General features: G+C 41.0%; 1 protein-coding gene across 1 annotated transcript in view; it reads left to right on the top strand.

Moving 5' to 3' along the window:
- Positions 1-34: 34 nt before the first annotated feature.
- The window catches only part of LOC104507406 (glutamate receptor 3-like), a gene marked incomplete at its 3' end in the record, with an annotated part of 37,666 nt that continues 13,386 nt past the window's right edge, over positions 35-24,314 (top strand). Inside the window, exons 1-2 of the mRNA XM_010148668.1 lie at positions 35-50; positions 542-700. Coding sequence (XP_010146970.1) covers positions 35-50; positions 542-700 — 175 coding nt within the window. The remainder of the gene's footprint in view (positions 51-541; positions 701-24,314) is intronic.

The raw sequence follows: 24,314 nt of genomic DNA, 5'->3' as shown, positions 1-24,314 counted from the left end.
GGTGTGCCCTCAACCTGGGGCTGCGCGAGCCGTGATGCCGAGGGCATGCGGTAAAGCTGGGGGGGTTTTCTCCGCCTCGGAGCAGCGCTGGGCTGTGCGTCTTCTCCAGCAGACCGTCCAAACCCCGCGTGTGCCGTGCCGCACGCCTCCCGAGTCCTTAGCGAATAACTCGCCAGAGGCGTTATTCGGGTAATCTAGGGATAATTTAGGAGCTGCGGTTCCCCGAGTTGGAGTTTTAAATCTGTGTGTGGGCATCCGTGTACAGGTGGCCTGGTTTCCGAGGTTCACCTGTGCTCCCAGTGACTCCCAGTAGCTAAGGGGGCACCTGGATGTGATGTGTGGCTTTAGAAGCCGAACTTTGGGCTTGGAGTATGTATTTCACGTATGCACGCTGTCAGATTTATGTGCTCAGGCTCAGCCTGCTACCGTTCATTCTTTCCTGAGATGTGCAGTATGCAAATGTAACTTATCGCCACTGTTTCTCCTCAAATTTAATTCTGAAATACCTTTTCCTTTTTTTTTTTTTCCCCCTCCATCCTAGGTGGACTTTTCATGAGGAACACTGTTCAGGAGCACAGTGCATTTCGATTTGCTGTGCAGTTATACAACACAAACCAAAATACCACAGAAAAGCCCTTCCATTTGAACTATCATGTAGATCACTTGGACTCTTCAAACAGTTTTTCAGTAACAAATGCTTGTAAGTAAATATATCTGCTTTTTATAAAATTAATATTTATTTTCTATCTATCCTTAGGTTCAATTTCTCCCTGGTAGCCTGGAGTTCTTGTTCCTACAATGTAGTGCAACAAATGTGTGTACTGGCGTGAGGTTTAGTGGATTTGCAGCGTTGTATGATTGAGTAATACCTTAGGGAAGTTCTCCCACCGCTTCTTTTCACCCCTTTAGTGTGTTTTCCAGAAAAACAACCATGTTGTTTATATATCAGTGCTGTGTAGCTGTGATGAGTGAATTGCTGTTGAAGTAACATCCCTTTTTCGGTTGAGGCTACAACCTAGCCGTGTGAAACGGCATAATGTGCAAATAATACCATGTAGGAATAAAACAGAAACAGCTGTTTACAAGTGACCTTGAGGGGACAAAGCTAGAGGGGCTTAGATATCTCCTCTGCCCTGAAACACTGGGTTGTTTTCTTACAGTGAAAGTCTTGTTAAAAGCTGAGGAGACTGTAAACTGACAAATACCGTTAGAGCTGAGGGGAGAGGAAATGGAATCAGAACGCTTAGTGTTGTGAGAAATAGCTCTGCACACAGTGCACACGTATAATTTGAGCCATTATGAACAGAAGAAGCAAAATAGAAGTTTGAGTAGTGTTAATGTGGTGTTAAAATGTGAAATCTCTTTCTGAAAGACTGGCGCGTGTTCTGCATTTAAAAAAGCATTCCTTTACCAACAGTAGTTCTTGAACATTTGTTCTACCGACATGTCCAAATTATGTTTTATACAGTTTTTATTTTAAACCTTTGAAAATGAATGGAGTCTCCTTTCGAGGTAGCTGCATTCATTTTGCAGCATACAGAAATATGTTTGTACATGATCTGAAGGACCTCTGAATGCAATATACTAACTTTGTGTTATGAACAGGATTCCTGTTCATATGGTCCCAGTATAAAATCTTCAGAGAGGAAGCATTATGCTAAAATAATGAGGTATCGGAGTACAGTAAACCAGTGTCTTGTGTTTTAAAACATTTTTCATGTTTTGAATATCTTATTTCTTTTACTTTTGGCTTATTTGGAATAGGATAGTTCTTACAATCCTGTCCAACGCTGTACAGTCTGAAAGCTGCCCAAGTAGATATTTTATCCTTCTAGGATTGCAGGTATTTTCTGAGAAAGTTGATGGTTAGAAAATATGCAGTAAGGAAATTTTGGATTCATATTCTAACATATCCCCCATGTGACTGCTTTTTGCTAGTGCAGCATTACACTTTTTAAAGAGCTTTGAATTAGGACCTTTAAAACTTTTGCAGGGGGGTTAATTATATAACATCCCATAAAAATATTGGGTGAAGTGGAAAAAAAATAGTAAATAAGAGCATTTCTGTACTTTGCATCTTATTTTACTAATCCTATCCAGCTTCAACAGCTCTTACAACAAACATCAGACTATTAATCCTTAATCAGTGTAATCCCTTCAAGAAGCTGTATCTCAAACATAGTTTCCTAAATATCAATTATATGGATTTAAACTAAATACATTAAACTGCTTGGGTGATTAATTATTAATTGTTTTTTAAAAGTTCTGCTGGCAGTTCTTCACAAATCCCACCAAGACAAGTGAACCACACGCTCGTGCAGAGGCAGTCAATGTATTATTTAGTCAGTGTGCTTCTCGTGTTCTGACATTTAATGATTTTTGTCATTGCTTAGTTGAAGCTCTGGCGATTTAAGTAAAATGAGATGGTTTTCTGTAGTATAGGGCTGCATATTCCAGCACACGTTAACAGTGTAGTGAAATTGGGAAAACTTTAATCTCTGGAGAAGCCGTGGACCAGAGAATACCAACCTACAGTAACCTGCTTAAAAATAGAAGATGTGAAAAAAGAAACACAAGAAAGAAAATTAAAAGGTGACCTTGTCCATAGCTGTGTCAACCGTCTGGTAGTACTGTTGCTAGGAAAAGGATGCGGTGAGCCCAAGTCACCAGTCATACAGGTCTCAGTAGCTCAAAAAAAATATAAAAAATAGAAGAGCAGTTGCTCCTTTTGGATCTAGAAGCAATTATGTTTGAAAGTCAGAATGGTCATGCATATCAATGCATTAGGATGAACTAATAGCTCTTCACACTATCTGGCTAACGTGTAAAACGTTCTGGCCTAAGTACCCCTAATCGCATCCTCGCTTCCCGGTGGAGTGGCAGATAATTTCAGGGTGCTGCCATATCCATGAAGGAATTCTTTCCACAACATTTTTACTTCTCTTGGAGCTAAGCATAAATTGTCTCCAGTGCTGTCACACAGCCGTTTGATCAATATTTGCAATTGGCAGGGATCCCATAGGAGAGAAACCTGCAGTGACTCTGCCTGTGTTCGCTGGGGAGGGAGACTGGCTGATGTGGTGGGATAGGGGAAGGAACTGAAGGGAAATCTGAGGAAGTGGCATGTGTAGCTTGAGCCTAGTACCTGTACCAGTATCCATAAAATAATACTTTTTCACTCTCCTTTGCTTCGATTTATGTCATAGTGGCTGTAGTAAGTGTTCATATGTGCAGGAATTGAGGGGGGCTCTGCTCAGGAAAGACTTATGTTTTAGAGTACAGCTGCATACCCCGCTTGGTGCAATCTGGTGCATTCCAGAGGCAGGAGAAAAAAAACCCTCTTCTGAAGTATCCTCATGAGCCAGAGATAAAAAGCCTACCTCTGGTAGGGCTGATTTGGCAATATCCCAACATGGGAACAAACTTGTTCAGAAGCAAAAGAAAATTTCTGCCCTAAGCCCCTCCCTCTCATTCCTTTTTCAGTTAAATGATGCATAATCTAATTCATGTACATGCATTCCCTGCTTCACTGCTAGCACCGAGCCCCTCTCCATATATTTAATTTACACGCGTGCACACAGTATTCATCCATTCTCTATTTATCTGCCCACCTGTTTATTTAGCTGTATGGTATCTTAACAGAGAGCAAATGCAAACGTAAATGAGAATTCCAGTGTGTTTAAAGGTGAATTGAAGTTTATCAGTTGGCTCGGGGGGGGGGATTTATTACATCTTTTAAAATATGCATCTTTTTGCGGTCAGAAAAATCAGAAAGGAAGAAAGTTAATTTGACCTGTGAATGAATAAAATCAAGTAAAACATGGATGTTATATTTTCTTCAAAATAGCTCATGTAGGGGGTGTGCTGGCTTTTTCAGAATAATATGAATATAACAACTCAAACGTGCAAATTCATCATTGAAGAGTCATGCTTTTCTTACAACCTCTGATGAAGGATGTTGGTATTAATGCTGAATTATGCGTACAGTTCTGTAGCTCATATTCCCTAGAAATAACCCGCGTATGTCTTTCTGCTTTGCACTTGTAGTGCACTATACTAACACTGCTCTAGCCTCTGCAGTGTCAGCTCATTAGCACACAGATCTCATATTCCCTCTCTGCACTGTCATTGCAAAAAATTGCTGTTGTACACCTTTACAGCCAACAAATGTGCACTTGCTTTATGTACCATTTTCAAGAAATATTTAGAAAAGTAAACTCAACCTTATACGTGGTCCCCATGGAATTTCTCAAAGCATTAGTTTTCATTAAAATCTGTTGATCATGTAATGATAGTGGTGGGATGTGCATGGGTGAAAAGGGGCTGCGATTGCAGAATCTAATTAATCTACAGGCAGATTCCTTCTCTCAGCTAAACCTAATCTATCAACTGCAAATTCTTGTCCTGTTAATTTTTTCTGAGTCATTTCTTGGGTATCTTTTGAACCCAGAAGGATTTTATATTTTTACCAATTGTTGAGATGTTTTTTCCACAGGCACTCGTTCTTTAAGAGACAAAAAAAAAAAGAGGGAAGATACAATGACTTGCTTACCTTAAGTTGCTAAAACCCTGTAAGTGACTGTATGGACACTTTCTGGAGGGGGGGCTGATTTCAGATTTTCTTAGAAAAATTTTCTTTAGCTTCCTTCCGGTTCTTGTGTTTAATCCTTAAAATTCAACTTGGAAGATTTGAATGGAAAAAGTGCCTGTTTGTTGTTGTGAGAATGTTGCAGAAAACGATACCACGGGGTTAGGAGCAGACATATTTCTGGTTTAACTGTGTTGCTCCCCCTCCCAAAGCACAGGTGTGCGTATATATATGCTCACATGCGTACTCGCTCGTGCACATACACGCTTTTTCCGTAGGTGCTGCTCAGCATTTCTTTTTGCCAGTGGGCAGATAATTTGCTTCCCTTGCATCTGTGTACTCTTTGGCCAGCTGGCAAAGGACACTGATGCTGAAAGTGGTCAGCTCCCTCCTGCCAAAAGCATAAGCATGTCTTGCTGAAAGTCGTGCCAAGTTTGGGCCGTGTGCTGGTGGTTTTGTGTGAGTAGGGACCGCAGGGTAGATGCCTCTCTCTCCCAATAAGGAGCACACTATGGTTTCTCCCAGCATTCTGTGGTAAAACACCTGGAAATGTGATTTCTGCCCATTTCTGTTCACTACAGCTCCCTGAAAATGCCTTCTATGCTGCGGAATGTACTTGAGTAATGTACGTTGCTGCTGCGTGACAAAATCACCTGGCTTTAGTTGAGGGGTCAAAGCCTTTGCAGCATTGGAGTAGGTTGAAAGGTGAAGAGTTTTCTAAATAAAGTTTGTTGCCACTTTGTGGCAGAGCAGATAACTTGTCATTGAGTTGAATGTGATCTTGGTGTTAGCAGAAGAAACCATACTGCTTTCCAGTATGTTTTATTATTTCTTAAATTAGTTTTAAAATAAGCTGACTCCCGCTCCTCCTCTGTTACGTACTTAGCATTTACATTCTCCTAGGGTTACGGTTCCATTTAACTCACACTGTAGAGACAGGAAAAAAATCCCATATGAATGGGCAGCCTTGGAGAAACACTAAATTCACCAAATGGAGAGCACCATGGAGAAGAAGCACAATGGAGAGTGCCATTTACTGCTTCAGTTTTGAAAAGATTCTGTGCAGATGCAGAGATGAAATTGTTCACTTTTCCTAGATAGCTCTGGGCCTGGAGGACCCACGAGACTGTTGGCATGGGTTGGAGAGCTACTGATTAACTACACATTCCAATAAAATGTGTAACAGCTGTAGTTTATCTCTAGGAGGAAATGGAGATGCCATGATGGGAAACAAGCATGTGACGGTAGCTCTTAACAACAACAAAAAACCCCACGATTTAGTCGAAAGCTGACTTGGGAGCTTGTCCAAGAGCCGCAGGAAACAGTGGGTTTCTTTCCTCTGGGTTTGCTGTGTTCAGTGTCTGGGAGGTGGGAGGCTGTCCTACTGCAAGTGTGGGACTGTTATGCAAGAAGGTGTGAAATGAGGGAGCTGATGTATTTTTAATGATTCTTTATTGTCACAATCCAGTGATTTAACACTTGTTCCCTTTAAAGTACATATTTTGTCATTACTGATTTTGGAACGCTAGCTTTGATTTGTTAGGCATCCTTCAAATGTTTTAGAACATGTTATTTTTAAAGCAGCAACAGTTTGGTTTCATAGTTCAGTTTCAAACCAAACAATATAATTGAAAACTCCTGTTCACTTATTGCGAGAAAGATGTTTGTATTCATATTTGGCATTTAAGGCACGGCTTAAGGTCGGTACTTTCTATGCTGCTTTGAAGTACAGCTCAGTGGAAGGCCATGGCCCCCTTTCTAAGGGAGCTCTTCAGGCAGCGTGAAAACTCTGTGCCTATTGTCACAAGGTTTGCTGTACAGGGACTTGTACCGCCACTGAACAACGTGGCAATCTAAAAATGGAAATATAACAATGATTGATGTAGATCAAACCACTTTCTGTGAAACCGTGTGGTGATCACTGCAGTGTAGCAATTTCCAGATTTCATCCATGGGGATTCTTTTTCTTCTAAAGGTATATGTTGCGTTTCCCAACAGACACAGTCGTGCTTCCCCCCACTGCATCACTTGCTTTGTATTGTTGTTGATCTTCAGAATATCAGATGCTCTAGAAAGCTCAAACTACAAAACATCTTCGAGGTTTTCGTGTGCAGGCCTCTGATGAAGGCTCCAAAGCAGACACTCTGGCTGTTTGTAGTCATGGCAGTGTGGACACTAGTAACTATCACACGGCTTCACCGTGTGTACTCCAGACGGACCGTAGCGGGGGGTTTGGGGAGATTTCCATAGCACCAGTGATGCAAAGTTAATTTATCAGCGTGCAGCTGTATATGAAACATTCAGAGGCAGTGCATGCCTCTCTAGTTGATCCAAGATGTAATTATTAGGGGAAGAACTTAGCATATATCACAGCAGAGCAAGAGAGAAACTGCTCGTAAGGTTTCGGTGTGAAGAGGAAGGGTAAACGTAGGAAGGAGTTATGTCAATGAATCCGCCTAGCAGTCATTCCTGCATATCCTCCTTGTGTCTGAGGCACTGGGTCCGTTTTATTGCCTTTACGGATTCTAAAACAGCAAGTGGCAACATGCAGCCCTCACGCACACTGCACAGGAAGCACAGAAGACCTTATGCATAAGGATCAACCTGCAGGGACACTGTGCTGTGAATAACTTGCCCAGACACTTGTAAAAAGGGTGAATTGGTCTCCTAGAATTGGATAATAGCCCAGGTGAGCACTCTTCTGGAATGGAGTGACCTCTCTGGTCACTTGTATGTAATTATTTTGCTAGACTGTTTGGACGTTTCTGATACACTGAAAGTTTTTTGTTTCCTTTTTAAACGCAATTTATAACCTGCTCACTTTCAGGCCACTTGGAAGTTAGGTGATTGCATTTGGATGCTTGGTCCTGCCCTTGTGTTGGGCTTGTATTTGTTGGAGTCTATTCAAATGTGATGTTTGAAATTCTGATTGATTATTTTAAAAAAAATGCAGGGCTGCACGGTAACTTCACTGTCTTGAGTCCTTTTTAATACAAGAATTGATAGGACAAGATGTAATGGGTACAAATTGAAAGCAGGGAGGTTTAGATTAGATATCAGGAAAAAATTCTTCACAGAGAGGGTGGTGAGGCACTGGGACAGGTTGCCCAGAGAAGCTGTGGATGCCCCATCCCTGGAAGTGTTCAAGGCCAGGCTGGATGAGGCTTGGAGCAACCTGGTCTAGTGGAAGGTATCCCTGCCCATGGCAGGGGGGGTGGAACTGTGTGGGGTTTAAGGCCCCTTCCAACCCAAACCACTCTGTGACTCTATGAAGTGCCTTTAAAATGATAGGAAGTCATCTGGAGAAGTTATATCCACTCTCTGATGGTATACAGTCCATGCATACTTACTTCATTCCACGTATGCTACTTTTTTTTCACACCCCTCTCTCCTGGACTGCTGTGTGTAATGGTGCTTGCTGATCTCACCAGCAGTAGTTCTGTCACATGCAGACATCAAGTATTTGGGTCCAGCCCATTTGGTGAAGGGAATTTGTGGAGTCTTGTCATGGCTCTTAGTGTGATTTGGAGTACGTCAATTTGTACTTTTGGTAGCACAGTTTTGCTATCTCTTCTGTGAGGGTAATGGAATTCACCTGTATCAGGCAGGTATTGCGGGGCTGTTTGCAGTGAAAAACTTGGAGAGCTTTGGCTGACAGTGCCATTTTAATTTTATTGATGAATTCTTCCACTTTCCTTCCTAAAAAAACAAACAAACAAAAAAAAAAACCAAACAAACCAAACCCAAACAGCAACAACAGAAAGTCAAACAGTAGCAATAAAAACAAGGAGGGAAAAAAAGCGGGGGTGGAGGGGGAAGAGAGGGGCAAAAAGATTTTAAAAACCCAAAGCAACCATGAAACCCCAGCCTACTCTTCATGGTTCTGAAAATAAATTGAAATTAGCAATCACTAATTTGCTCTTCTTCCCAGAAGACATACATTCCCACTGCTGGACCTAGGAGTACCGGTGTTGCAGCTGTACAGGAAGCCCATCCATCACTTGATAAAAGAGAAACGTTCAGCTCTTTACCTGAACTAAGCAAAGCTGTTGGCAAGAAAGCAAGTTTAGTATTGTGAAGTTCTTTGTCTCCTACACCTGGATCTTTATTATAAGTAAGGTCTACACTTGTAGACCTACAGCATGTGCCTGCTTCTTGCCCACCTGACCTCAGCCTGCTTATTTGAGTAGGGGGAGAAAAAACCTCTTTACTGAAGCAGTGCTGCCTGTTGATGATTCCCAGCGAGGTCTGCAGAACGGGCTGCAGTCGGTATTTCACAGCTGCCAGCTTTTCAAAGAGAAGTGTGGCAACACAATCGGAGATTGGTGCCTCCTGTGATTTCCTTGTCCAATTTCCATTTCAGAGATTTTAGTCCAAGACAGGTGCTGCAGCCTGCTTAGTGAACATGGGTCGGATCTTGTGAATCCCAGGGTTGGTGCATCATGACACACATCTCGATTGGTCTTTGTACCCTGCTGTGGGCGCTATTAAAACTGCGTGGTGGTGGTTGTTGTCATTGTTTATGCTTTTCTTCTTCTGAGGAGAGATGGCTTAGGGAGAAATGGTAATTGGTAAGATTTTTCATGTGATGAACCTCCCATAGCCTCTCTACAGCAGAACATGGGGGGTTTGCCCTCTTAGGTTTTACCTCTTGTGTCACCAAGTTTGGATTCTAATGAAGTCTGATGGTCAGAAAACTCAAGTTCATGTGCATTCTTTTTTCCCAGCTAATTAGTGTCTATTGATTGGCAAAGGATTGACCCAGGGTCTAACCCTGCATTGAATCGAAACTGTTAGGGGGATGCTAAATTGTCTAGCAAGTTTAATGTACTCGGCCATCTTTCTCCGTAGTGTTTGTGCAGGGTCAGGTAGCATCTCAAGAGTGGCTTCACTACCATCGTGGAGCTTGGTGAAAATGTTGGACCTGAGGAAATGCTGAGTGAGTGAGCAGTCAGCACAATATCTGCTGTCCTACTTTGAATTTCTTTTTTAAAACATTGCTTTTTGTGCCTATTTACTTATGACCTCTTGATGAATATAAAAGAATAGTAAAGAGGAAAAAAAAAGTACATGGTCATCGTATGACAGCTATTTCTATTTCTTTCTTATTTCAGCCGTGTCAGCAGAGTGAGTTTCATGACTAATAATAGTTTTCATATATTCATATTGAATGCCTTGGCCAGATCAGACCCAGTTCTTCCATAAAACCATTATCTCACTGCTCTGTGCATCCCAGAAATGGAATGTATATCCCAGAACATCATTCTGCATGACTTCAAAAACACATATGATTGGAAATGATGGGAGCTGTGTGACTTGCTAATCTTTCATTTCACATGTAGTTCCAAAAAGGTTTTAAAGATTAGATTGGTATCAACCAGAAAACTAGGTAATTAAAAATAAAAGCTTTTTAAATAGGCTCAGACTTCAAAAAATTTTACTTGGTTTCAGCTGAAGCCAAATGTTTTGGTTTGGAAAAGATGATTTCTGGGTTTTGTACTTTTTTCTTTTTTTCTTGACTGAAACAATTTGGTGAAGCCTGTCTGAGTTAGCAAGATGTTTCTGCAGACATGAATCTGATTTTTTTCCATGTAAAAGCATCTGTTCTGTCCAATTTTTATAATGACATATATATGATGAATATGGAAAGGAAAAAAGTGTGCTTTAGAAGAAGCTGTCTGTGTTTTTCTGGGTATATAGTTCAAGCTGCTTGTGATGGATTGTATGGAGAGACAATCTTTGTCAGTTAAAGTCCATATAACATGTCTTCCCATACCATCTACAGGCAACTTACTTTATTACCTGGAGAGGCAGTGAGAGCAGCCCAAAATTGCTCAAAATCAGACTGGTTAACCCTCCTGAAGTTTTCCACTTCTTCAGTTTGGTGCTCCAGGTGCAGAAGCTGCCAGTTTAAAGCATGAATCAGTAGGTTAACTACATGCAGAATGTAGTAAACATAGTGATGGTTTCTGCAACCACAGTGTCCTGTTTCAAAGGTGTCCATTCATATGGATCAGATGTGCTTTGCTGCCAGGTGTTTCATGCTAAATAACACAAAAAGAAATTGCAAACAGTGAAACGTAGTTGTATATATCTGCAGTGACCACTGGGACCTAAATGTTTTAGTGCTTCATAGTTCTACCCTAACAGAAAGTTACAAACGCCTCTTTGTATCCCATTAGACAAATACAGGCCGTTGAGGTATGTAATGGAGTCTTCCTCTGGTCTGATTTACACCAGGGTGGATTTGGAGTAGCTCTGCAGGAGTTTGAACGAGTGAAGCCAGCAAAGGGTAAAAACAGAGTGGTCCTTTGTGGGTTATTCCTTGCTCTAAGCCTCTTGGATAAGTGTGGGATACGGATCTGGGACAGCCAATGGATTCTTCGAGGGAGGCTCGGAGCATCTTAATCAGAAGCTCACCTCTCCTCCTGGACTACCTAGGTTGTCCAGGCTCTTGACTTCAACAACTAACTGAATACCCCCTTGTGTAGCGTCGCGCATATTTCCTCTTGGAACTTGGGGAAATTTAACAAAACATTCACGTTCAGCAGTAATAAGTGTCCCTTTATAAATGGTGCTGTGTATCTCAGAATTATCTGTAATAGACTGTGTAGAGCAGAATCTGCCAAGGAAAGATTTTGTTTTTCAATTGAAACAAAATAGTGTAAATCAAAGAGTCTCCAGTGGAAAGTGCTGACCTTGCTGTTAGCAGCAGTCACTTATACAACCTCTACTTTCAGATTTTTGTTTTTCTTCTTTCTCTTTCACCTCATGTATGTATTTTTGTAGCTGTGAACCTTTCACTACTTTTCTCTCTCTCTTTCTCTATCAGTTTATGGATTTTGCAATTCTTGTATGAACAGAGGCATTAAAAACTATAGAATCTTCTGTGAAATTTAACTGGCTGTCTCTCTTACCTGTGTGCATGAGTGGTGATAGTCCTGACTGAAAATCATGGCACCTTTTACCCTGTCGCTCTAGAGGTAATGCAAGAACAGATCTCTGGCAAAACAGGGTCTTTTGGCTGAAGCATAAAGCTAACGTTTTAACCTATTTTCATCCGTAAAAACATCCTGTATTTTTCATGAATTGTGAACCTATTGTGGGTAGTGATGCTGCTAACTCCTGCATCCTGGTCAGGTTCCAGCTTGGATCATTATCAACATAAATCAGTTATTCTCCTGGAAGCTTTATTCAGATAAATTATCTGCACTTCCTGTCTTAAATTCTGATTGTGTTGTTCTGCAGTGCTAGCCCCTGTTTCACATAAGATGCATTTGAGATTTGAGGCAATCGCTGCATACGCTGGAGGATACAATTTGATTTTAAAGTATATTTTCCTTGCGGGCTTTTCTGAAAAGATTTTATGCTTCTGTGGTAATGTCTGGAGATTCCCTGTGTTAATAAGAGTTGTTTTGTTAATTGATTCCAGAATCTGCTGCTCTGAAATAGTCTGCCTTAATCAGGATCTTCACATGAATTTAAAAATGACATCTTTCTGGATGAAATTGCATGCAGGCTTAATATGATTCCTCATTTTTACTCTGTGGTCTCTAAAAACGCTTATATCAGCCCTGTGTACTTCTTGGGTATGCTGGGTTGGATTCAATCTATTGCAACGTTCTCTGCAAGGGGATTAAAATCTTCTTGGAAATAACTTAATCAAAATCGATTATTAATTGTGTTTTCAAGAAGCCTGTGTGAAGCTACGTGTGAAATACGAATCTATCATTTCAGTTGCTCAGAAATTCAGCTGTGCAATTCAGTGTGTGTGGAGTAGACTTGCAAAAAGTATTGGAAAGCTCCAAGGACGGGAGACCTCCTTCTGTAAAATGGGTGTGGGAAGGGCAGTAGCAGTTTAAGATTCTCCCCTGCTATCCTGCCTGCCTCAGTCCCGGATGAAAGATGCTGTGGAAGTGTAAAGCATTAAGATCAAGCCTCCTGGATAATCAAGACACTGACTTTGTTCTGCATGACAGAGAAGGGCCTGCGGTTCAGAGGCTGCTGACTGCCTTCTCTGCTGAGCCTGCCAGCAAAAGGGTCAATTAGTGCCAACTGCAGGAGTGCAGCTCTGTTACAAAGGCCTGCGTCCACTTAGAGCTGTTAATTTAAGCTCTCATTATGGACTTTAGGTTAATAGCAGTGTACGCTGCTACCTAATCATTTACCTGAAACTGAGAGGTTTTATTTTACCAGTTTAGCCTTCCTCCTACGCAGTTTGTTTGGTGTGTTTTTTTGTTACTGCGTCCAGCTTTAGGTCTCTGAGAAATGTATGGTGGTGTGCTGTGATAACTACAGTTTAAGTGTGTAGAGATTTATCACCAATATAGAATAAAAAAATAATAATTTGAAAATATTGATGATCAAAGCAATAATGATCTGCAGCTGGATAAATTCACCCATTCTCTGTGCATATCCTGCAGACAATTTTAACAATATAATCAAGGTTTTCATTTTAAAACAGCCACTTACTCTCTGTTTGCAAAGGCCAACTTCCAAAGTACAGCCTGTCTCGCTTCTCAGAGGTGCCGAGGCAGCAACTGGGCTGTGAACTTCCTCTGTTTGTTTACTGGAAAGCAAGTGTTTTCTTTCTGGAGAAGCTGGTGTCATTAATCTTTTTGCTGTCAGCTGTTATACCAGAAACCTCCCACTAAAATGCTTTTTTGGTGTGGCTGGGTGTGCTGATTGTCCTTCATATTTTACTAGCAATAAGCTTGTAAATTGGATAATGCTACAACCTGAAGGTTATAAAGGGTATAAATTTTCTGAGCAACAGGCTTTAAGACTGGAAAGTGATTCTTTATGCCTATCGATGGAACGATGTGGCTTTTAAAACTTGGTCCAGCAGCAGTTTGGTACCTGGACATACACTGTTGATTCCTGCTCAGTAGTCTGTTCAGAGGGCTCGGGCAGAGCTCGTCTGATGGAGTTTCTCTGGAGCATTACACTCTGCGAAGGAGCTGAGGTAACGGCTTTGGCTCCCATTCATCGTATCTGCAAGAAAGAAATTGCTGCAGTCCGGTGGTGTATTGAGCTCTCTGCAGTGATGTCTCATGGCAGCACAAATCCTGACTGGATGCAGATGAGTGCCAACCTCTAGGTCCTTGGGAGAACTGACTATTCCTCTGCTTTCCCTAGAGCACACACCAGGCATTTTGTGATTCCTACACAGTGAAACAGGGTAGAAATAGTAATTCCCACTGGCTAGAGATTTTCTTGCAGGAGATGTTGAAGGCGTCCCTGCCCATGGCAGGGAGGGTGGAACCAGATGATCTTGAGGGTCCTTCCAACCCAACCCATTCTGTGATTTTTGATAGTTTCAGAGCCTGAGGGACCCACCAATCTCCAGGCTCCCAGGTTGGGCAGCAGTGGTGTTGCTGTACTAGCCCACAGCCCAAAAAGGCTGCCTGGGAAAGAGAGTCACTTCAACCACAGCACTGGGGTCTTTTCACTTCTAGACTTTGGATCTGTGCTCTGCAGAGATGTGATTTTTCCCTTCAGTCAGCTGCCTTTATTCCCTTTCCTCTGTTTTCTGTTCTTGCCTTGCTTTGATAGATAGGAGCAGATAGACCATAACTTAAAAAAAAAAAAAGGAGCTATTTCACTTCCCAGAGACAGCGAACAGGCCTGTGAATGGCGCCTTCTGTTCCCCGTCTGCCTGGGTTCACCCCACACCCAGCAGCCCCAGTGTCAGTCTTGTTCACGTTGAGCTGTTAGCTTTGTATCGCCCTCAAAAGCTCTTTGAGAGTGGGCAAGTTTCACACTGAAGTAGTTAAAAATCCCAAACTTGCTCACGTTTCCGGAGAAGTGACATTAGTTATCCCAAGGGTAGGTTTACTGGGGTCACTGGAGCTTTCTCTGAATCTAGTTTGACTTTTGAGGTGGTTACAAATCCTTGGGATGGTGTCAGTTTCCTGCAGAGCCGAACTGCTGTATCACTGGAGGGATCCTGGTGCTTTCCATGGAGCCTGCATGTAAACACAGCAACGGGGTGAATGAAAAACCCAACAGTGTAATTCTTCAGCATTTCTTTAGTTTTTTGAAGCCTGCTGTGCCTTTTGCGCTGATAGGAGACTTCCACAGCTCCAGTGATGAACCCCCTAAAACAAATGACTGAGATTAGTATTATTTATAGGTAACCACAGAGATCATTCATTCCTCTCAAGCTGTTTATTTTTGGACAGCCCAGTGAAACTGATGAAATTGCCCGTTGTCTGAAATGCTGCTGCCAGTTGTTTGAATGAACGGTATTGATTATAGTTACAGGACTTTTCATCTCATACTGGCACGCATACGGTACATGTATTATAAAAATGTTGTCTCTGTTGACAGCTGGGTTATGAAATGATATGCTGAATTATATGTCCTTATAGGCAGTGTACACAGACTTTTCTTAATCCTAATTCAAAAGTATTAAAAGTTACTTGAAGGAGTATAGAATGGAGTGTCAGATGCTGAAGAGTATTATAATATCTTCATTAGAAACAACCAGTTAACAAATTTACGTTGAAATGAGCTGACACAATGAAACCTCAATGGATGCTAACTAGTTTAAACAATCTCCTGCTGTGGAGGTGGAGAAAAATTTTGTTTTATTAAATGAGTAGAGGATTTCTTAGAAGGTGCAGATATGAAAGAGACCGTTTAAATCTACTCTTGTACTGCAGTTTTGTTTTAAAATCAAAGGAAACCTTGAGGCAAGCCCAGTTTGCAGTGCATACAGTAATAGTCTTCTGACTTCATAGCAGAAGCCTTCATCTTTCTGATTTTTTTTTAATTAAAGAAAAAATTGCAGTGATGCAGTGATCTGTTCATCTACACTTACCTTCAGAAGTTTTCCATCCTTCATTCTGTCGCTTACTTAATGGTGTGTATCCCAGTAGCGTGGTTTGCTCTAGAAGCTCAGCAGATGGCCCTTTGGCTGCAGCTTCTGTCCCTTCACTAGAACAATCCATTGTCCTAACTCAGAAAGGGTTAGAGCACACCCCAAAAGTTGAAATTAAAGCCCCTCTCACGTTCTAGAGGATGTGATCTTTCATTGATACATTGCTGTATATGAAGGATTCATGTTTTGAAAAAACATGGTCTTTGAATAAAGTTTAGATTTTTAAGTACTGTGCTTGAAAATTTCTGTTGTCTCGCTCTGTAGTCATCAGAGGATTCATGTTTTGAAAAAACATGGTCTTTGAATAAAGTTTAGATAGATTAAGTACTGTGCTTGAAAATTTCTGTTGTCTCGCTCGTAGTCATCAGTGATCAAAAATAAATTGAAGTGCTCAGAGCATTTTTTTTTTTTCAAGTTTTACTAATGCTTACTTGATTATATCTGAAATAACACCATTGTCTCCAGTAGCTGCCCTGAGAGCAGATGTTCTCCATATTTACCTGAGCTAACTGGGGCATCAAACGTACCTTGAATTGTACACAGTGGTGACATGTACCTGTAGAACGCTCGTGTGTTTTTAACCTGTAGTTGTAGCTGTAGCAAATCTGTTAAATAACTGCATTTAAGGTCTCATAAAATATGTAACTCCAGCTCAAAGCTGTATTAGATTGATTTAGGATGCCTGATATAAGTGAATGGAAGCAGATTTCTATCACTCTGATGCTTAAAATGGTATTTAACAGTTCTTTTAGCGGTATAGTGGATAGAAATCTTTATAAATCTGGGTGTTGTTCAGTTGCCAAAGGATCATAATTGTCTTCAGCTGGCGTTACCTATGATAGCTTTCAAATGGAATAGTTTTTTATCATAATTTCAATTTTCCACAGCATAAACTATCAATTTCCTGAATAGGAAAATATTTTTTTTTCTCTCGTTCTTTCTTTCTTTCTTCCTTTTTCTTCATAGCCTCAGATTTTTCTCTACCAGTAAGTAATCCATTTGGAACCATGAAAAAGCTTCATTTGAGCATTTAGTCATTGGTTTTTCAGATCCTAGCAAGCCACTTTTTATCTGTCTGCTTCTTTCTGCTCCACGCTTCTGCTTTCTTTTCCTTTGTATCAGTCTCTGCAATGAAGCTGTTGTAAGACAAACGCATTAATTGAGGGTGTTTTGTTTTTAAATGCTTTCTCTAAAAATTTAATCTCCTGTTATGAGACAGGATATTTACGTGCTCATCCTCTATAAAAGTGGATGAGCTAGCGGAATAAATATCCTACACGTTTATGGGAGAATAGACACCCCCACCCCCATGCTGTCAGTATAGAGATGGATTCTGTTGATAATTTGTGCAGTGCAGTGGCTGACAAGATACAGTAGAAGAATAAAACACTAGCTACCACACTTGGCAAAATTTAGGGGTCTCTTCAGCTGTGAATGGCTCTGCATAATTGTTACCAAAGCCTCCCTTGCTGAAATGATGCATCAGAGCAGTGCAAGCTGAACAGTTGTGATGGCTGAACTTGCTCCTGCTGCTCGTGAACCAGAGAGACTGTAAATGCAAACAGTAGGTGCTCCCCTTACCTCTAATTAAAGCAGAGATGCAGGTGTGACTATTCAGCAGCAGCATCAGGTTACTCAGAAAGCTAACTTGGGCGTTGAAAAGCAGGTATTTTTGCTTGATATTCTCCATACGTCTACTTTCCTGACTTCCTCAGCAGAAAGAACACCTTGAGGGTGAAAAAATATATACAGTGGTGAATCTTTTTCTTTATGTTTTTTTTTCCTTAATGATGGAAAACTGGTATTTTCTACTGCTTGCATCATTCACTTCAGGATAAAGAGGAAAATTTCCTGGAAATCCTAAGGAAAGGCAGCCTTCCCTAAGCAATATTTTCTCACTCCTCTGTGGAGCTGCAATATGACTGACCCTGTCCTGCTTGTCTTTTTAAAAGACTAGATGAGTTATTATCATAAGGATTACATGGGATAGTTATCTGGATTCTCAAGAAAACAAAGGCAGAGGAGGAAATAGGGAAGGGCAATATTGTCATTTGGGAGGATGCTTGTATATACCCTGTGCAAAATTCTTTCCTGCTGTCCTTACTCATAGCACCAACGTGACTGTCACTGGAAGAAACCAAAGGGGGGAAAAAAGTTTTGGAGGTCTTTTTCCTCACTTATTTTTTGCAAGCAGCAGCCGTTTCTGACTTGTTGCAGGATCGTATCCCTGTGTTACTTAGTCCCATCACTTTCTGTCTTCATTTTTCATGCAATAACTAGTAAAATAGGTAGAACTGTATATAAAGGTATGCTGTGAAATTGATAAAAAGTTTTGAGAGAGCTGGGCTATGTGCGGGGTCTGAAACTGATGTGACTTTGTATCCAGCTGAGGATGGAAGAAATACAGTGAAGGGGATGAGAAAAAGAAGCTGGGATAACACAAGTTTACTACTTGAGCAAAGAAAAAGAAACTTTCAATATAGTAACTCAAATACTGGTTGTTTCCTTAGTGGGTTGGCTTCAATAGGATTTAATTTAGGACTAGCTGCACTAAGCTATGGAAAAATGGAGACCCAGGAAGGGGGTGGGTTTGGGGTTTTTTTAAATTATTTTGATGGTTATAAAACAATCTGGGAATTCTCAGTTCATGGAGTTCATAATTTGATTGGGTTTATGTGGTTTCTGTAGGTCTCAAGAATTCTTGAAATACTGACCTGACAATGTTTCACTGAAGGTAGTGACAGCCTAACTGCATTTGCATTTCTGGAATGTTTTTGCCAACTCGGTTTAGTGGAATGCTGTAAGGATCAGTACCTTGCTGTATGTCCATTCAGTAACTTCAGGGTTCACAACCATGCTCCGAACCAGAAGGGGTGTTATGAGTGTATTGCTCTAATGAGAAAGATTAGAAACAAATCCGAATATTTTTAAATGTTTCACATTTACTTACTGCAGGTTCAACAGTGGGTTTAGCCCCAGAGGCAAAGTATGGTGTAATAGAGGGACTTGAATGCTTGTTTTTCTTTTGCAGGTGATCTCTGTAGAACAGGAGGTAAGAAATATAGCCTCGGCTTCTTTGGGAAGCTTGGAAGGGCTGATGAATTCATCAGTGCTTTTTATGAAGCTCTACTGCAGGATTTAAATCTTTGTGTCTTCAATTTATTAAATTACTGTGAGAAAGTCATTCTACTGTTATCAAATTGATTTTTCTTATGCAAGTTTCTAATGCTATTTTTGTTATAGAAAAGTATTGTCTCACCGATAACATTGCCAGTGGGAAGGAGGGCTTGCACTGGCTCACGTAAATGGAAAATATACAGAGAAAATCAGACTACAAAGAATTCTTCTGTACCTATAACTGACATTTTTGGAAAATGAGGTCTCTTACGTCCTCTATTATAGTCTGGAGAGACACTTCACTTACTCCATTAATCTATCTGAAAAGCTTTACTACCTGAGTTCACTAAATAAATCTACTCCAAGGCCTACAGAAATTCAAGTCCAAAAATAATCTGTTGATGGGCTGCTTTGAAAAGTTTGACACTGTCAGGGAGTCTGTTTGAAAATCTGAGTAGGAAAATTCAGTAAGAATAGCCTAGTATTAGCTTCATATGATGTATTAGTTTAAACGAAGACACATTATTATAGCCCTTTCTGTTGTCGGCTCTTTTGATAGACAATATAGAATTACATAAAATATATATATGTGTGTGTTTGTAGAGAGAGAGAGATATTACTTGGTTTGGAACCTAGGTTTGTGATGAGCTTCTTTTTTGCTCAATGGTGTGAATTCTTCTCTTGATGACTATTACACTGTTTTTTACAAAATAAAAATGCTTATTTTAAAATTGAACTTAAATTGACACTGACATTTGAAAGTTAAAATTTCGAGTCATTAATCTATGAAACCTGGAAGAGATTGTGAATTAATTTACAATAAATTAGTAAAGCAGAAATTTAATACATTTATATTGGGTAGGTCACAGGTACATTTAATTAGAAGTAAGGTGTTATTTGCAGTGTCTAACAGGAGTCACATATCCGTTTCTGTTGTGTCTAGCAAGCTGATTTTTTTTTTTTAAGCTTATTTGAAAGGGAACTGAAAAATTAATTGCATTAATTGCGTTCACTGAGTTCATGAAACAGTTCTTCCCATGGTTGCGTCTGTGCCTGCTGTGAGTAAGGGCTCCCCTGCCTGCAGAGCCTGGCCGTGTCACCGGAACTGGCACTCTTTCTCTCCAGTTTGCCGCCTCTCGGTAAGACCCTGTCTATCCTTAGTGCAGTTTTGTTCAGTGGTTGGCCTCCCAGAACAGGGCCCTGCAAACGAGGGGTAACCAGCAACAGGGACAGGCCTTTGGGTGACCACACTCATCCTGCAGCTTACCGCAGAGCTTCGCCAACGGTACAGGGTGAGAACTTCCCTTCTGGCAGAAATACCAGACCTGTCATCCGAACTGCTGCAGTTAAGCTGTTTGGTGCTGCTCGATGGGCTGTAGGGATGACTGTCACAGGGCTACACGCTGCCATTTTAAAGCTGTTTCCCCCAACTTCCTACTCCTCTGCGTATTGCACAGTTGTGTTTGCGACACTGCTGGGACTGACCCGTTTGTCCCATGGCCCTTGAAAATTCTAAAGTGACTCAGGGAAGAGAAGTTTTATGTGCAAAAGCATCTTCGTTGTCTTTTTTTTTTTTTTAATCTTTAACGCAAACAACATCTGAAGTTGCTGGTGGTTCATTTCACTGAAGAAGTGGAATTTGATAGGTGACACTGTGTGGTTCATACCAAATACTCACAAAGACTAATACCATCAGTGTCATGGGTTTTTGCTGTTCATGGGATCTCTTGAGTAGAATTCAAGTGCTGCTAGTCTGTCTTTGGTATAAGCCATTTAGCTCTTCTGTGTCAAGAGGAGATGTGGGAAGAGCCCCTCTTCTCTGTCATCATCACACGTACCCCTGCAGCCCACGGTCTCATGCTGTTGCTGATGGTTAATGAGATTGTTCTCTGCCTATGAAGGTAGCAGGGTCTCAGCACAGAAAAGTGGTGGGTTTGCACCAGGTTAACACTTCACCATACAGCTGCCCATTATTTGAGGTTAACAGATAATTTCAAACTAGGCCTGTCTCACTTGGTTGCGCCCCCCCCTCCTTTGAGGGCAACAGGCAGTTAATTCACATGTAGCAATGTGACTTTTCTTTCACTATCAGGCTTTTGCTGTACCATTTCCATTAATTTTGGCTTCCACATTATTCAGCTGTGCACCAGACAACTCTTTTGTTATGTGCCAATTAACCCAGCTTGATAAACAGTGATTATGCATAATTTATACACAATAATATTCTTGTTGTTCCCTGTAAATAAGGCACAGGCTTAGCTGAGGGTACTGGTCTGTGAATTACTGTCAGATGTGTTCATGAAGGTCCAGGAGGCGGGTAGCAAGAAGGACTCTTTGGACTGTAAGGCAGGTAGAAATGATACCAAGAATAAAATTAGATGGGTGGAGTGCTTTTGTTTTGGTAAGGGATGTTGAGATTTGGGTTTTGCAGTTCTGTAGTTTGCTTTTTCCGTGTACTGAAGAGGCCTCTCAGTTGTAGTCCAGCTCTTGCTGAAGTCCATGGGAGCTTCTCCAATGATGTTGGTGGGTACTTGATGGGACCCTGAAGGAACATCTTCAAATGATTTCCCTGGCTGTTGAAGCCAGGTTTTCACAGCCATTCTGTTTGCTCCTGTGTTAAATGATCTGAAGTGTCTCAGAATGATAAGCTGACAGCAGTGGCACACGAGGAGTGGGGGAGAATTGTATGACTCCGTGAACCTTAAGTAAACAGGGGAGGAGATATGGAAATGTGAAATCCAGTCCACTGGTCCGAGATGTACTCGCAGTGACAGCCCTTGCTGGAATACTATTGCAAAGCCTCCAGGAAGGTGTTAGGGACTGTTGCTTTGGGCAAACTGGGCTGTCTGTCAGCCAGCACCATGCTCCGCATACACAGAGCCAACTCCGGAGCTGGAAGCTGCTTGCACAGCTGCTACTTTGGCGATGCCATCCCCCTTCTCCTTGAACAGCCTTAATCCTGGCCATTGCTGGTGGTGAATTTTACCCAGATCAGTGATTCCAGGTGTGTTTGCCATTTTTCCTCTTCCATCTCATCCTCTGTAATATATCCCCACAGGCCTATAAATGGCACCACCTCAGCAGACTCAGATCATCTTTCATCACACTGCCAGAGCCTTGTTTTGATTTATTGCCTTTCTCCACAGTGGTCCAGAATGAAGTCAACTTCTGAAATCACTTAGGGAAGGATCTGCTGAACAAGCATACATTTAATAATATGCCTCTGCCTTTTTACCTCCTCCATTCTGGGATGTTCCAATAAAATAAGAAATCCCTTCAGAACATCATAGTGCTGGAGATTGCTGCTGCTGATATGCAGCTCTGAGGCGGTGTTGCCTTTACCTGCTGCGCTTCACTTCAGTCCTGTGTTCTGCCTAACATTCTCAGCGGCGAAAAGCTGCTGTTTTCTGATGGGCGTGACATTTACTTTTTTCTTCATACCAAAAAATGCTTGCTTTTCTCTTAGCCTATTGTTTAAGGTATTGATGAAATATGTGAGATGGGTTCTCTCTGAAGAGGATAATGATAGCTATTGGGGTACTTCCTGGTTTAACACATCTTGTCAAATTCACATTAAAAACACGCCTTTGAGCATGACCTTTTGTTCCAAGGCAGAGTGCTTAATGTCTTGTGGAACTCTTATTACTTTGCATAAATGTATAGAAACACTTATGATTTTATGTTGAACTATTAAATGTTACTATATGTTTATTGGAATATGCATATTAGTAGAGCGTATTGGCTGCCTGTAAGTGAATGACTTCTAAATTTCCTTGTGTTTGATAACCGAATAACTTTGGACAGAATAGGGTTTTTCATATTTTTCCTCTGACCAACATTTTTAGAAAAATGCAGCTATCTCTTCTCTTCTCAAGCAATCACAGCATGCTGGCTTAACATACTAGATGAAAATGAAAAGCATTTCAAATGGTGCAACAGATGGAAACAAGTTATTTAACCCAACTGTGTAACATATTTCTGTTGCATGCACACTGTCCGTGTTTCTGCAGGGATTAGTCATGAAACAGGAGTTGGAGTCTCGGGTGTGAAGAATGCAAATGATAGCTGTTTTGCTGTGAACATATTTAGACAGCCCCAGGGAAAACTTTGCCAGGTCCTCTGGCTCCTTCAAACAGGTGACAACTCATCTGCCATGCTGCAGGGAGAAAGGAGTGTGTGGTTATGTGTATGGGATAGACTAAGCCTTTTCTCAGAGGGCAAGAGCTCAGTGCACTGCTTTACATCCATGTGTTAAGTCTCTAACACTACCTGAACTTGAGGCCAGAGCCTGAACTCAAGCATCCAGGGTCGTGGAGCTGGCCATCAAGAGCAGAGTGTTGGCATTCCTCATACTGCTGGTGTTGGTGTTGATTATCCTGGAGAAACTGAGCAGAAACATCTCGTCGTCAAAGCTCAGAAGTCGTGATACCAATGCTTTTTCCCTTCGCTCCAGCAGCGAGTTAACCCTCTATGAAGAGGAAGGAGCCCCTTGCTGTTCTGTTTGCAAGTATCTCCTTTGGTGTCAGGACCAGCACAGGGAGTAAGTGGAAGAACTCAGAAATGACACAAATCCACAGCATTTAAAATTGCGTTCTGCAACAGGGTTACAAAGACTTCTTTCTAAGAGCTTTGTGTTTTAAACTTTGTGGTATGTATTTGGTGTTGAACTAGATGATCTTTAAGGTCCCTTCCAACCCTAACCATTCTATGATTCTGTGATTTCTTCCCTTTAAAAGGAATTCTCCCTTGTGAGCAGCTTGTGGGAATGGTGGGATCAGGATGGGAAGTAGTCTGTTAATAGTAGAAGGTCGTGGATTGCCAGGATTAGGTTAAAAATAGAAAACTTGGCTATAATTTGTAGTTTCTGATCTGAGAGCTTGAACTTCATTTTTTAAAGACACAAGCAAGATAATGTAGTATTCTGATCAGCACGTACTTAAGTGTGGTCCTCAAATACCGAGCATATTCTTTGAATCGTCCTCCAAGAAAATCAGTTGACTTGTGTGGCACATACATATATCCCTCACCTTTAATCCATTTTAAGCTTTAAAACCCTATTTTGATTCCTTCAAATTCCAATAGATTACACTTTAAATTGAGCCATGATAATCTGATTGGTAGCCTTTCAGAAGGAATGTTCTCCTAGAAAACGGAGTCCACAGTGTTTTAAAAACATCAGTGTGTAATAGTGACAAAACAAGTTAAACAAAATCTTTTTATAATTTGGATCTACCAATAACGGGCTGATACTTTTCTTCAAAACAGAGTGGATTGACTCCAGGGTTTCTTCTGCTATCAGAAGTGTGTTTTAAAAACAGAGATTTATTCTTTTTTAGATGGAAAGTGAAACATACATTATAATTTGGTAGGTTTGCAGGACAAGATACTCATTTTATGCTTGAGTTTCATCAAGATTCTATAAAACCTTTTTTTTTATTTTTTATTTTTTTTTAGCCTTGTGGCCAGTAACCTGAAAACAGAGGTAGCTCAGACTCTACATATCTTAGCTTTGGAAGCAGCTTCACAATCTGTAGAGTGAGTAGGTAATAGCAGCACAAGTAGCATGTTCCAACACAACTTTTCCAAGCCAGTCGTGCTGCTTGCAGTATGTTCTCTGAATAGATGAACAACACCGTTTAGAAAGATAAGCACAGCTTTCTCGGGACAATCAAGGTGATCTTGAGCCTGACTTTCTGTCTGTCTTACAGTTTGGTGCTCAAGGAT

This window comes from Eurypyga helias, unplaced genomic scaffold, assembly GCF_000690775.1.
Source record: "Eurypyga helias isolate BGI_N326 unplaced genomic scaffold, ASM69077v1 scaffold33803, whole genome shotgun sequence".
NCBI classification, from domain to species: Eukaryota; Metazoa; Chordata; class Aves; order Eurypygiformes; family Eurypygidae; genus Eurypyga; species Eurypyga helias.
The sequence above is the reverse complement of the archived record's forward strand: the minus strand, read 5'-3'. Positions and strand labels throughout refer to the sequence as shown.